General features: G+C 43.3%; 1 protein-coding gene and 1 long non-coding RNA gene across 2 annotated transcripts; both read right to left on the reverse strand.

The window, feature by feature from the left end:
• Nucleotides 1-10,135: 10,135 nt before the first annotated feature.
• On the reverse strand, nucleotides 10,136-12,389 carry LOC139033282 (uncharacterized). Its single transcript, XR_011485886.1, has 2 exons — nucleotides 11,184-12,389; nucleotides 10,136-10,914 (listed from the first exon to the last, which is right to left on the reverse strand). It is a non-coding gene; the product is annotated as an uncharacterized lncRNA (long non-coding RNA).
• Nucleotides 12,390-12,490: 101 nt separating this feature from the next.
• TEX13B (testis expressed 13B) lies at nucleotides 12,491-13,864 on the reverse strand. The gene is made up of 2 exons (XM_020902197.2): nucleotides 13,378-13,864; nucleotides 12,491-13,270 (listed from the first exon to the last, which is right to left on the reverse strand). The coding sequence occupies exons 1-2, from the start codon at nucleotides 13,834-13,836 to the stop codon at nucleotides 12,578-12,580; spliced, it is 1,152 nt and encodes a 383-aa protein (XP_020757856.2). The 5' UTR covers nucleotides 13,837-13,864; the 3' UTR covers nucleotides 12,491-12,577.
• Between the last annotated feature and the right edge of the window lie 1,762 nt (nucleotides 13,865-15,626).

Here is a 15,626-nt window from a genome sequence, read left to right on the forward strand (position 1 = left end):
CTGGATCTGAGAGAAGAGAGCTGGACTGGGATAAACAAATTAGAGGTCATAAGGATAATTGAAGTTACGGGCATCTTAGAGATGGCCTAGAATGAAAGTGAGTAACCATGTACCTCTCCAGTTCCATTATCTGAGGGCAGGGGTGCTTACTGGAGTAATTTTAACTAGAGATTTTTTTTTCTGCTTTTTAGACGACATGGTATTCCCAGTGACTGGAAAGTGAATCCAAAATGTGGGAATGTAACATTGTGCTGGGAATATTCTGTCTCATAAGAGGTAGTTATGTGGAGATTTTAATAGAATGTAACTTCTTTATGTCAGTTATAATAAATGCCAACTTACCTTTCTCTAACATTTATTATTTATGTTGCACTTGGTCCTGTTCTAAGAATATTATGTGTGTCACCTTATTTAATTCTCACAACAAAACAATAAAGTAGTTATTATTATCACATTTTACAGATGACTTCCCTGGTGGCTCAATCAGTAAAGAATCTGCCTGACATGCAGAAGACCACCTGCAGCACAGGAGGCCTGGGTTCGATCCCTGGGTTGGGAAGATCCCTGGAGAAGGAAATGGCAACCCACTCCAGTATTCTTGCCTGAAAAATCCCACGGACAGAAGAGCCTGGCGGGCTACAGTCCATGGGGTCACAAGAGTCGGACACAACTTAGTGACTAAACCACCACCATTTTACAGATAGGTTACTGTTGTCTCAGGCTCATGTCACGCTAGTGGCAGAATCACAAGAGAGAGGATGTACAGCTGTGCAAGCATATTCCAAGCCCCTACTTGAGTCACATCTGTGTACAAGCTATTACCCAAAGCAAATTTCAGAGCTGAGCTCAAAGATAAGAGGTGGGAAAATGTTTCACTTCTTTTGTACAGACCTGCCAAATTCATGGCAAAGGCTGAGAATTGGGGCCAATAATTCAATTAAAGGGGGATAGACTGTAAATGAACAATAAGCCTAATACATGAGAAAATCATCAAGTGAGTTAGAAATGGGTAAGTAACAGTGCAACAAAAAATTTCAGGAAGGTGGTGTGAAGGTAATTCTAATGTGCAACTGGGATTTAGACGACTGATCTTGCAATGTTCAACCTGGAAAGAAACCTGGGCTAACATTCTCTCCACCATATTGAAAATAATAAAACAGATTCAGAAAGTAGAAGAATCTTAAGGTCCATAGAGGTAGATAGTTATAGAAATGGAACTAGGGCTTGGATCTCCTAACTCTCCAGAGTGTTTCTATTATATCACAGTATTCTAATCTGTGGTCTTAGAATTCTCCCTTTACCAATGGTACCAAGTTGGCTGTATTGTAGGACACAGTCATTCTTATCTTGACCACAGACATCAGAGGTATACTCCCTAAACCCTATCCTTCCCTTGGTAATGTATTTTATAGCTCAATTTGACATTCCTCATATTTGTACTCATCAAAAGTATGTAGACAGTCTATTTTCTGTTTAGTTTTTTTTTCTTTTTGTCTTCAAATTGAAGACTGTTAATTTTGGCCTGTCTTCATGTGATCTCCTAATCCCACCCTAGCTCTATACTTGGTTATTAGGCCTTCTCATTTCCCCAGCTCTGTAATGCTTTGAGTAGTCTTTCTTGAGTTACTTTTGTACTCTAGGCTTCCACCAGGCCTTACAGTCATGTACTGTTGAAAGAAATGAAAGGATATGGGACCTGCTTGCACCTGGAGTTTATTGTGTGAACAGAAAGGCGAGTAACCAAATGAGGTAAGAGAGGGTATAATCTTCATTCTCTTCCCCCTACTTCTTCTCATGGAATTTGGGATTTTTCTGAATCTTTAAAATTGTGTTATATGTGTATAGGTATGTGTATTTAAAGTATTAAATGGATACAGAATTTACCCATTATAATCTCTCTGCAACTTTTGTGTTTCCCAAAATGAGGGGAAAAAAAAACAGAAAAGTTTTTGTTGTTTATACTGTTTTCCATAGTTTCCCAAAGCATTTATAATCATAAAAGACTCTTAAGTCTCTCCTTTTACTGTAACCACAGATTTTCACAGGAGACAGCACAAAAGAGTAAAGAGTGAAGATTGCTGAAGTCCTTCCCCTTGTGGCTGATTCCTGAACTCCAAGAAATGTTTAGCTATGGGGAATAGAAACTGGTTATCTTCAACATACCACTCACTTGCTGCCCACTTCTGTGACATTCTAATATCTGCCTCTCCAGACTCTGCTTCCTCCCACCCACCTAGTCACACCTCCCATCTATGTCTTACTCTTACCTACAAAGGTGTGGAAATACTAAAAGCCTATAGGAATGTGGATGTGTGTGCCTGTGTGTGTGTGTGTATGCATTTGAATGTAGGTTATTGTATATTTCTGTTGAACTAATATCAGCAATGCCTTATTCTTTCTCATTCACAAGTTAAGCTCAACAGGAGCTCCAACAGAAGTAATAAGTTAATGTTCAATGGAAAACAAAACACCAGAAACAGTCACTTCTAATAATGAATGCCCTTTTAAGTTCATGCCTAAAAATTTCCTTATTTATCATATAAATAGAAATGTTTACACCCTAAATATATTCATAATTGTGTGGAAAGATCTTAGGTTTACTTTATGTTGGACATTAGCTATAAAATACCTTTTTAATCAGTTAGAATAGACGTGAGGTGGCTTTCTTTGTTGTATTTCTAGTTGGGGAACAGCATGAATGGCTGTAACAGTGTGGCTAAATTTGTGTGTATTTCATGTTTTGGTAGGAAGGTGTATTTGGGATACTGTTAACCCCAACTCTTCTTCCCACAGCTGCTTCAAGTTCTCTGGCTTCATTTTCATGGAAGAAGCTTACAGGCAGATGTCTATTCTGTTTTACTTTTTTCTGTTTTGGGAATAGTGCCTCCTGTGAACCCCACTCATCCTCACTTCTCCCCCATATCTTCCCCCATATTCACTGGGCAACAAACAATGGCTGTTTTTTTTTTTTTTTATAATGTTCATGAAGTCCCAAACTGTCATAACAAATAAGACTTTATATCCTTTAGAATAAGTATTCACATCCTCGGAGGACCTCTGATGATGGTCAAAGCAACAGGTATACGGGATTTTATGGATAGAATAAACCAGTCTGCTTCTGGAATGATCTAGATAGAGTCAACAAATTACAGCTAGTGGGCCAAATCCAGCTATCTGCCTGTTTTTATAAGTAGGGTTTTACTGGAACCAGCCATGCTCATTCATTTACATATTGTCTATGGCTGCTTTCATACTGGGATGCCAGAGTTGAATAAAGGCATACTTTGTTTTATTGCATTTCAGTTTATTGTACTTCACAGATATTATGGTTCTTTACAAATTGAAGATTTGTGGCAACCCTGTATCGTCAGATGATGATTAGCATTTTTTTGCAATAACGTATTTTTTAATTAAGGTATGTACATTGTATTTTAAATATAATGCTATTGCACACCTAATAGACTACAGCATAGTTAGTATAACTTTTACATGCACTGGGAAACCAAAAATTTGTGTGACTTGCTTTATTGCAATATGCACTTTACTGCAGTGGTCTGGAACTAAACCCACAATATCTCCAAGGTATGCTTGTAATTGCAGCAGAGACCTAAAAGCCTAATCTATTTATGAAATTTTATAAGAAAAGTTTGAGAACACTTTAGATCAGCATTCCCCAACCTGAATTCTACAGAACACTATTCTCCAGAAGTTAATAATTTTGCTTTTAAAAAAGGGTTCCATAGTCATTTAAGTCTAGAAAATATGGATTAAACAAAAGTCAAACAGTCTGCTTTTTTGAGCCATTGATTTGATCAGAGCCTTTCATATGCTAATATGCATTGAGAAACTCAAAAATGGAATAGATTTGCCTTACCTTATTTGACCACAGGACAACTTTTTCATAGCTCTCCTATTAATATCTTGCAAATGTTCCATGAAAAACTTATTTGGAAAATGCTAGCTTGGATATTAACTTAATAGAAGTTTGAGCTTGATAACTGACTCCTTGGGTTATTTATTTTAGTTGCAGAAAGTTAAAAGCTATGTGGTATAGTATTTAAGCACATAGGGCATGGTCTCAGACAAACCTGAGTCTTAATTTAAGTCTCTGCCATTTACTTGCTTATGAATCTTGGACAAGTTACCCAGTGCTGTAAGCAGAACTAGATACATATTTGTGGGGTATGGTGCAAAATGAAAAGGCAGGATTCATTGTTTAAAAATTATTAAAAATTTCAAGATGGGAACAGCAGTGCATTACAGAAAGTATGGATCCTCTGAGCACAAGGCCTAAGCACAGATTGCACACCCATGAACATATAACCCTGGTTGTAAGTTTTCAGTTTCCTCAACTGTAAAATGTGGATAATATCTACTTCATGGGATTATTATGATAATTAAATTTAAAATATATGTAAAGGGCCTAGTATATATATATGACACAGAATAGGCATAATAAATGGCTTGTTTTGTAATTCAAAAGCAAGCATTTATAGCCATTTTCAATAAATATTTATTTAATGTCTACCATGTTCCAGGCACCAGCTAGGAACTTAGGATACTATGATGAAGAAGACAGATAAGATCACTGTTTTCATGTAGATTAGTGGGAAGGACAGATAATGAAAAAAAAAGGAAACAAAACAATTGTAAATTGTGATAAGTGCTACAAAGGGAAAACGGAGTCCTGGGAAAGGGTATAGTAGAGAGGATCTGCTTTAAATTGGGTGGTCAGAGAAGTCCTCTCCTAGCAAGTAATGTTTAAGATCTGAAGGATGAGAAGGGAAGAGCATGAAAAAAGTATTTCTCCATGGGAAGAGCAGAAAAAAAAAGTATTTTCCAAGTGGCGAGAATAGCTGGTGGAAAGGTCCTGAAGTGGGAAAGAACATGGCATTTGTGAGAAACTAAAAGTAAGCCAGTATGGCTTTAGTATAGAAACTGAGAATGAGAGTGATATAAAACAAGGCTAGGGAGCAAAGACAGATAGGGCCCAGGTTGTCGTATAAGGTAAGGATTTGGGATTTAATAACAAGTGCAATGAAAAGCTCTTAAAAAGTTTTGGGCCAGGGCAATGACATGATGTGATTGATATTTTTCGATCATGTTGGCTGCTTGTGTGGAGAGGAGCTATTGATGGCAAGAGTAGATGAGTAGGAGGCTGTTTCACTTGTTTAGAAAAGAGTTGATATAGTGCCTTGTACTTGGGTGGTATTTGAGGATGCAGTGATTAATAAGTGGGTTGGAGGCTTGTTTTGGAGGTATGAATGCTAGGCCTTGCTTATTGGATATGGAGGATTCAAGGGGGTAAAAGAAATAATGACTCCTGACATTTTTGTGAGAAAATGGGTGGCACCATTTAACCAAGACGAGATGTCTGAGGAGGGTTTTGGTTTTTTTTTTTTTCGGGAGAGGGGTTAGTGGGAAGTGGAATAGAAATCAAGAGCTCTGATGCATGAAGTTTGAGGAGACTTTGACACATCTGAGTGGAGATAGAGGTGGTGGTAGTGTTAGTTATAGTTGTTATTTGTATTGTTGTCTAGGATTCTGTGATTATTAACTCTTGGTGTCACCTTATTAGATTACCAGGAAGTATTTAGAAAACATCTAAAAGAAAAATACCTAAAAATTAGAGTCGATAGATGTTATCATCATGGCAAACATATAGATACATGACTGCTTGTTGTAAAAAAAAACCACTGTATATCAGAAAAGCCACCATGCAGAATTCCTCAACAGTTTAAGTTTATTGAGATGGAACATGTGTTTGATCCTGATGAAGAGGGTTCTATCTCATCCCAAACTGTGGTGCTTCAGGGACGTGCTGGGATTGGGAAAACAGCTGTGGTACATAAGTTCATGTTTGACTGGGCAGCAGGAGTGGTTACTCCAGGAAGATTTGACTATCTCATCTATGTCAACTGCAGAGAGATGGCCCTTTTGCTAACCCTAGTGGTGCTGACCTGATCAATAACACTTTTCAAGATACAGGTGGACCAATCATGGACATTATTCTTGTATATCCAGAGAAGCTTCTGTTCATTCTTGATGGATTTCCTAAGCTTCAGTACTCTGTCAGTGACCAGGAAGAGGTTCTTAGTACCAATCCCCTGGAAAGGAAGCCAGAAGAGACTCTTCCACAGTTTCATGAGGACAAAACTGTTCCCTGAATCCTCCCTCCTGATAACTGCTCAGCCTAGAACCATGAAGAAGCTTCACTCTCTGTTAAAGCAACCTATCCAAACAGAGATCCTGTGGTTTACAATGTTGAAAAAAGAGCATATTTCTTGAGTCAGTTTTCAGGTGCTAATGCAGCAATGAGAGTCCTTTATGATCTGCGAGAAAATGAAGGCCTTCACATTATGTCTTCTCTTCCCATCATCTCCTGGATGATCTGTAGAGTCCTGCAGTCACAGGAAGATGGAGGCAGGACTCTTACGAGATCATGTCAAACTATGACTGATATGTATCTTGTTTTACTTTTCCAAGTGTCTCAACACTCTTACAGGTATCTCAGTGTGGAAGGGACAAATTTGCCTGCGGGGCCTTTATTCTTTGGCTGCAGAAGGACTACAGAACCAGCAGGTCCTATTTGAAGTCAGTGACCTCAGAAGACATGGGATAGGAGTATATGATACCAATTGCACTTTTCTCAATCACCTTTTGAAAAAAGTTGGAGTTGTCGGTGTCTACACTTTCCTTCACTTCAGTTTCCAAGAGTTCCTGACTGCTGTGTTCTACACCTTGAAGAATGAGAGCAGCTGGATGTTTTTTGATCAAGTGGGGAAAACATGGCAAGAAATCTTCCAACAGTATGGAAAAGGGTTTTCATCACTAACAATACAGTTCTTATTTGGCCTCTTACATAAAGGAAAGGAAAAGGCTGTGCAGACAACCTTTGGGGAAAAAGTGTCTCCAGGACTTTGAGAAGAGTTACTGAAGTGGACTGAGAAAGAAATAAAGGATAAATCTTATAGGTTACAGATTGAGCCGATGGACTTGTTTCACTGTTTGTATGAGACTCAATAAGAATATGCAAAAAGGATAATTAATGATTTAGGGTCAATTATATTGCTTCAACCTATGTATACAAAAATGGACATTCTGGCTATGTCATTCTGTGTGAAAAGCAGTCATAGTCACCTGTTAGTGTCTCTGAAGTGTCAGCACCTACTTGGATTTGAGGAGGAAGGTCAAGCCTCAGCATTCATGCCACCAACGTTGACACTTAATCAGTGAGTATATTAATGTCTTTTCACCAGTGTCTCGGCCTACAGAAATGATCGGCCTTCTTCTTTGTTTCAAGTATTCAGGCACATGATCATTTCTAGCATTGTCAATAAATAAAATGAATTATCTTTGCTTTTCATATTGTTTGCCAGTCAACACAATAAGGATTGAGTATCGCATATTGAACACTGGCCTAGGCAGACACTGAGGGAAAGCTAACATTTTTGAGCACTTACTACGTGCCAGGCACTGTGCTAGCCACTGTGTATGTCTATTAGTCTTCACTGTCTCTTTGTGAAGGTGTTGTATAATTATAAAAGGTTATGAGCATATTAATCATTAGGATTATAATTGAGCACTCTGCTATTTTGGTGTTGGACAACTATTTTGGAAAATGTTGTAAACTTAAAGTTGAATTGGTCCTCACTCCTCTCTATATGTATTTCATCACTGAGGCCTCAAAGAGCTCCAGGTTGGTAACAGACAGAGCTTACTTTGTATATAAGGCACTCCTGTGTATATTGCTATGACGCCTGAGTTCTTTCTGCCAAACTGACACCTATGTGGAGAGTTGAGAGCTGGAGTTCAAAGAGGCTTAGGTAAACCACTTACGCAATATGTGCTCTGTATACTGCAAAGTACAGCTCTACTGACTGACTCAAGAAAAATGCCACTGGTCAAAGTCTGTTTTCAATACTCAGGTTAATATGGACAGTGCCTCTTTTAGTTGTGGAGTCAGGTGAAGGGTAGGGGACCTTGAGAAGGATGACAGTGGGCAGAAGGCTCGACTTGGAAAATGAGTTAACCCGAGTCTTTTCTCTGGTAATTGTTAGTTCCTCAGTGGGCAGTAGCATAGAGATGGAATTGAGCATGGGGTATGTGTGTTTGTGGGAAGTGAGGGGAGCACGGAGGTGCAGCAAGAATTTGTTTGGGACCAGAAAGGAAGGGGTAGAAGTTACCTGGACTTGTAATTATGAAAGAACTTGGCTACCGTGTCTTCATGAATTCATGACAGCTTCAATCCAACTGTATATTATAAAGTAAAATAATGGGCAATATACAGTGAGCACAATATACACAATATACAATAAGCACTGATGGAAACAAAAAGGGGTTTTTGTTCATTTGATGTTTCCAGAAAATCAGCCTTAGATGGAGTCCCCACCCCTCAACCCATTACCTTTATCAGAGGGCTAAAATTCTTTTCAAAATTTAACCAAACAAAACACCAAAAGCCCACAAAAACCTCTTCTTCAAGGCATGTTGACTAAGTGAGAGTGTACTGCAGTTGATCCCTGAACAACAAAGATTTGAACTGTACAGATTTTTCTCAATAAATGTGTACTACAGGATTGAGGCTGGTTGAATCCTCAGATGCAGAACCTCCAATATGGAGGGATAAGAAGGGCTCACTCGAAAGTTTTATGTGGGTTTTCAACTGCAGGGGTGTGGTGCCCTTGGTCCCCACATTGTTCAACGGTCAACTGTATCAAACTTTCCTAGCTCTCAACTATTGTCATTAATTCTTCTGAGTACTGACAGCCAAGAATCAGTTACAGTGTACAGATAGCTTGAGCAAGTCACTTGACTTCTTGGAGCATCTGCAAAATGGTGATTACAATACCAGTCATTGGATTAAGGACAAGATAAAATAAACTGTGTGTAAAGTGCTTACCTCAGTGCCTGGGACACAATACCATGACATTGGAGTCAGACAGACCTGAATACTTAACTTCATTCTGTTCCTATTTGACTTTGGGCAAATTACTTTTTATGCCTTGATTCCTTATCTGCAAAATGGGGTATTAATTCTTAAGGTTTTTGTAAATTAGTACTAAGATGGCAATAGAAGCCAAAATAAGCCTGTTACTTAAAATTTTGCTTTAATAATTTTAAGTTATTTTTGCTTTTTCATCTTTTAGGCCCTTCCAGCTGCACAATTTGCCAGTCTCTCCACTACACTTGCTTTGCCAAGCACTGCATAATCCATACGGTAAAATAAAAAACCTGAAGTAAGTTGGACTTTGTTTTAAACTCTTAGGTATTTGCAGGTAATAACTGGGTTGCTGCGAATTGTTCTTCCATCTGATTGGACTTGAAAACAAAGTATAACTGGCACTGAGCTTCTTCATAGCAGAGCAGCAAAAGAAAAGATATGTTACAAGCCTAGAAGGGGTAGGGAGCCAGGCAGAGAACTCTGCCAACGCTTCCTGCCTCTTCCCCTTTGGTATGTGCTGCTTTTTGCTGTAGCAAGTGGGTGTCAGGTTTTAATACCTAAGGGTTTGTGTCTGGTGCCCCTTCTGGACCTGCCTTACTCCATTCCCTGCCTTTTCCTTCTAGACTCCCAGTCTTCCCTTTGGTTTCCTTTTCTTTCCCTCCATTCCTCACCCCCACCCTCCTCTTCAGTTATTCCCCAAGTGCAATTACTCAGAAGCACCCACCCCACACCCTGACCTCATTCACTCATTCACTCTCAGGTCCCCTTGTCTAGTCCGTCCACATCATAAACACACAAGTAGGAGCTGCCTTGGTTCCTCACCTCCTCCCCACAGGTTTGTGTCTGCTTTCCTTCCCTCTTGTACCAGAGGAAGAGGTGGCCTTTCCAAATCCACCCATGCGAGTAAATTCACTTTTTATTTTTTGTACTTTTGTGAGCATTTATTTTACTTCATACAACACAAAAGTATATAAAGATATAAAGGCTCTTCATCCCACTGCCCCGTACCCCAACCAACCCCATATACCTACTTCTGCTTCCCATCCTCTAATCCTGGATCCCACCACCCTCCCTAGTTAATAGCTTGTTTGCTAAATGTCTTCCCAGACATCTTTCTTTTGCATATTCAAACATAAATCTATAGCATAAGGCACACATAAATCTGTAATATACATAGCATACACACACACAGAACTTAATGGGAGTTTATTTCACACACACAGACACAATGGCACTCATATTTTTTCACTGAATAGTACAGTGGACATGCCTCCAATACAGTATGCAGGATCTACCGCACAGTCAAGGGTCCTTGAAGAAGAGCCTCCCCTCAGTAATTGCACTTCCTCACTTCTGCTCACTCCTCAGTCCTTGCAACTGGGCTTCTGCCCACTCCCCCACCCAGACTGGCTTAAAAATCAGACATGGCCAGACCCAATGAACACTTTTCCTCCCTTAGTGTCCCACCCCTGTTTCAACTACTCCGAAGTATTTCATTGCCTCCATGGTTCCCAATCAGTGCAGTTTTGTCCTCCAGTGGACATGTGGCAACAAATAAAGATATTTTTGGTTGTCAAGAGTTATTTTGGTGGGGGTGGGGTGGGGTGCTACTGGCATCTAGTGGGTGGAGGCCAGGGATTGTGCCAAACATCCTAGTATGTTGGACAGCCTCTTGAAACAAAGAATTATCTAATTTCAAATGTCAAAGAGTTCTGAGATTTGGAAACAGTTCATAAGATATAAACAAGGATACAAACAAGCCCAAAGAAATTTCTGACAAGTGGAGGATACAGATCTTGCCTCTAATCCTGATGATATTAACATCTGCTCTAAACAGATATAGCCCAAAGTCACATCCAGTTACTGCAGAGGTGTCCCAGGTTATGACAGCTTTAGTACCTAGGTCCCCAGTTCCCAGGCGATGTCCAGGGCTTCTCCATCTGAGTTTGATCCATCCTTCCATCTGTGGGCTAAAACATACATTTAGCTTCCCTCAACACAGCTTATAGGCATCAGATGGGGAGATGCACACCATCCTCCCCCTTCTACTCCCACCTTCTGGGAATTGATTTCCCATCAGGGTATGTTCCATTATGCATTTCTGAATTTACTAGCTTTGTAGCCAGACTCCACTCCCACTGTAATCTGGTGATGGGGGGAGAAAATCTCAGGATGGCATCATCCTTTGTTCAGTGGTTAGACCAGCAAACCCTTTAGGCACTCTCAGTTGCTGACTCACCTTGAAAGTGGCACAAGTTCCCTGTTCAGATCTGCCTGTCCCCAGTTGGAAGTGGGGACTGGGGAGGATTCTCCTCTCATGAGGCTGAACAAACGATAGCAGTCTTTTGTCTGCAGCTGGTGCTGGCGTCCTCTGTACAAAGCCCTGAGGGATTCCCTTAGGGGTGGTGAGTCTCTGCCCTGTTGTAAGCCCAGGGTTAACCTCAGGCCTGCTTTAATTGTTTCTTACAAAATTCACTCAGAACATGAATAAGCTTCTTGTCCAGTTCATTCCTGGAGCCTTGGGATACAGGAATCCCCACTACCCATCACTCCCTGATGCACCTCACCAGTCAGTTCCAACATCTTCTTTGATGGTTTACAGTTTGCAACTTCTCTTTTGGTATAAACTTCTGGCTTGGCTAAAATCTGGTTGCCCAGAACAAGAACTTGCTCAAGTTAGCTTAAAGAAAAAAGGATTGCTATGAATTTTCACTCAGCAAAATTGCAGGAAGTGGAAAAGTGGTCAGGCTGTCACTCTCCATCTCTGGGGTCACAGGATCAACTCTTCTCTGCTTCTCTGTGCCTCTCTGCCCCCTGGGCCCTCATAGTGTCATTCTCTAAAAGACACCTGGCTTCTGTAAAGCATACAGTTCTATTCCCCCACAGCCAGGGCCAGGTCTCAGCTGTGGCCTCGGTGTTCATGAGTGTGACCTTGACCCCGACTCCCAGTGACCCACTGCTTCACTTCCCAACACCATCCGAACTATGGAATCTGCCTCTGTTCAGATTCTCAGAATATTTGGCTCAGGATGGGTCACATGTCCCATGTGAGAACATTTGGCTCAGGATTGGTCAAATGTCCATTCCTGGTCCAATCATCTACAGCTTAGTGTGGGGGCGGGGGTAGGGAGTGGGAGTGTTATATACTGGCTGCCCAGGTCCAACAGATAACTAGAGGTGGGAAAAGAAATACAAATAGAAACTGCAGCAGTTCTGGGGTGTGGATACTCGTTCAGTCGTGTCTGACTTTTTTGCGACTCTATGGACTGTAGCCTGCCAGGCTCCTCTGTCCAGGGAATCTCTCTAGGCAAGAAAACTGGAGTGGATTGCCATTTCCTTCTCCAGAGGATCTTCCTGACCAGGGGATTGAACCAGGGTCTCCTGCATTGCAGGCAGATTCCTTCCTGTCTGCACCACCAGGGAAGCCCCTGGAACACAAAGGGGGTCAACGAGGGTGGGAGATGGGGTAGGAGTTGGGGACGGTGACACCGTCCCCAACTCCTACCCCTCCTCCCCCAACCTCATTCTCCCACTCTTCCCCTGACTTCACACCACCCATCCCCGCCCACTTCTCCCCCCTCTGGATATATTTTTGCTGTTTCACATTTCTGAATTCACTTCAGGGCTCTACAGTCAGATACACTTTCCACAGTGGAAACAAGTACCCCTCAGTGAAAAATGCACATATTTACACCAAGGGCAGTCCAAATTCCCAGGCCTGCTAAATACTGGAAGTCTTATCTGCTGAACGGGATCAGAATCGCTCCTGTCTCCTTCTTGAGGGTCTATTCCCTGGATCCCTCCATCAGACCACAAGCTAAAATCAGAGGATCCCCAGTGGGGAGACGTCTGAGATGAAGCTCCTGCTGTGAACGGTGCTTGTGGTGGAAATGTGGATGGGGATAATGTTGGTGCATCCGGGAAGGGGGCTAAGGGGCCTGAGTATGAATATGTGAGTGAGGCAGGGAGCTGGACAGGAAGGGGTTCAGGTGAGACTGCTGCCTTGGGCTTGAGCATCCCAGAGAAAGAAGACATGGCTGTTTCCAATGACCTGAAATCTCCCTCACTCTGCCTGCCAGAGGTGTAATTTTTCTGGTCTACAACTCCAAGAAGCTGCATAAGGTCTATACTCAGATTTTCTGCCCCCTCAGCAGCTTCCGCCCCCTCTGCATCCTCCTGTCTTCCTCCTCCTGTGGCTTCAGAAACCGCAGCAGTAGTAGCAGTGGCCCCTGCCTCCTCCTCCTCACTTGTTCCTTCTGTTCCAACCCCACTGGCAGTGGCCAGGCTTGGCCCCTCTGCGACTGGCGCCTGGGCAGACCGCAGCTCCTGGAAAGAAGTGAGCAGAGTTGTGACCTACCCTGACATCGGGGTGGGGGGGGGGGGGCCGCAGCAGGACTGAATGGGCGGGGCGGGACAGGGGACGGTAATCTTACGGCCTTGAAGAGCTTCCACTTGAGGAGGTCCCGCTCTTTCTGCACTTCCACCAGGCTGGCCTGGATCAGCTGCAGCCGGAAGGCCGCCTCCTTGCGTTCCACCTCGCGCTGTGCCGCGAGCAACTTCAGGTCTGAGGCCAACGCCTGCGCGGCTGACCTGTGCAGCCCGGCGAAGTCGTGCAGCCACTGCACCCTGTGTCTGTGTAACTGGCTCTGCTTGTGGGTGAAGCGCACGCCCAGGGCCAGGCTGCTCCAGACACAGGCCTCCTTGGCCTGGCTGGGCACCAGATGGTCCTCCAAGATGGCCCTGAGCTTGTCCTCCACCTTCTCCCACGACAGAGACAGATTCTCAAGGTAGAACTCAGGGCCTTTCGCGTGCCTGGACATCCTCTCGTTGATGAAAGCCATCACTTTGCCATGCTGGAACCCACTACTGAGGTCCTCAGATTTCAAGGCCATGACGACTGAGTGCCTTTGGGGCTTGGCTGGCTCTGTGGGGATTAATCTGATTATCAGTCCCCCTCCCCTCCCCCACCCCATGAGTCTCCTCTTCTCAGCTTACCTCCTCCGCCCCTCACACCCTCCTAAAGACCCTTTGCCCCGCCCCAGGACACCTCCCACCGAGCCTCACCTCCTAGCCTGTGAGAGTACAGGCCAAAAAAACCGCCTACCACACGCAAAACGTACCTCGCCTCCCTGACGGCGGCGCCAACAAAAGGAAGGCTCCGGCCTACCCTTCGAGGTTTTATCCTTGGGAATGTTCCAACTTCCAGAAACCGCGAGGGTGGGAGGGGTGCATGAAGATTTTCTCCCCCGCCCTCCCCTCCCGCCAGACATAAAGGAACGTCCTACAGTTTTGCAAGTCTTCGAAGGTGGGAAGAAACAGAAGTGGTCAGAAAAGACTCAGAGCCAAGAACATGAAGTGCTTGTAGTCAAATACCAAAATTCTCAGCTCCCCACCATAATGGTTTGTCCCATTCAGGGTCCGGACCCTCCTAGAGATGGAATATTCTAGAACAGGAAACAGCCCCCATCTCTCAGTGGCCTCGGCTGCCCCCTGGAGGCAGGAGGTGGAACCTGACTACTGCCTCATTCCGCATCACCGCAAATGGTCATAAATCCTGGCCATTTCCAACCGCGAAACATGCTTGTGTCTTGAATTTGTTTACCTCCAGCGCTTACCACCCTCTTCCACCACCATCGTCCCCCCACCCCCTGCCTGCAGCCGTAGTGCACCAGGTTTGTCTCCTGCTGTACCCTGTCACAAAGATTTGACTCTGTCTCTAAACTTCTGATGGTATTTCCAAGCCTACAAGATAAACCCCACAGCTCCCAGGTTGAGTAATATGTTACCACTTACTATATGATGTGCTGTGACTGTCTCAGTTTTTGTCTATGGGCCTAAGATGAGGACTGAATGACAAAATGCATGTGAAGTAGTAATGTTTTCTATGGTCCCATTTTTGTAAATAGGTACTTCCCCAGTGGCTCAGACGGTAAAGCATCTGCCTACAATGTGGGAGACCCGGGTTCGATCCCTGGGTCGGGAAGATCCTCTGGAGAAGGAAATGGCAACCCACTCCAGTACTCTTGCCTGGAAAATCCCATGGATGGAGGAGCCTGGTAGGCTACAGTATGAAGTGAAGTGAATTCGCTCAGTTGTGTCCGACTCTTTGCGACCCCGTGGACTGTAGCCTACCAGGCTCCTCAATCCACAGAATTCTCCAGGCAAGAATACTGGAGTGAGTTGCCATTTCCTTCTCCAGTACATGGGGTTGCAAAGAGTTGGACATGACTGAGCGACTTCACTTTATTTTTGTAAAATGTGCAAATCTTCTGTTTGTGTGTGTGCGTGCGCGCGCGCACGCGGGTGCATATGCACGCATGCGCGGGTGCGTCTGTGCGCGCAAGTGCATGCGCATACATATGTTTCTATGATCTTGGAGAAAGGAGTGGAAGCATATATACCACACACTAAATGCTGGGTATGTCTGGGAGTTGGAGGGGAAGTTGAGAAAACGTTTTCTTTTCTTTAAAATCTTTCTGTGATTCCATTTGTTACAGGGAAGATATTATGCTATTAATATACGTATTCAGTTCAGTCACTCAGTTGTGTCTTACTCTTTGTGGCCCCATGGGCTGCAGCACGCCAGGCTTCCCTGTCCATCACCAACTCCTGGAGCCTACTCAGACTCACATTCATTGAGTAGGTGATGCCATCCACCATTTCATCCTCTGTCGTCCCCTTC

Source organism: Odocoileus virginianus, unplaced genomic scaffold (genome assembly GCF_023699985.2).
Source record: "Odocoileus virginianus isolate 20LAN1187 ecotype Illinois unplaced genomic scaffold, Ovbor_1.2 Unplaced_Scaffold_1, whole genome shotgun sequence".
In the NCBI taxonomy this organism is placed as follows: domain Eukaryota; kingdom Metazoa; phylum Chordata; class Mammalia; order Artiodactyla; family Cervidae; genus Odocoileus; species Odocoileus virginianus.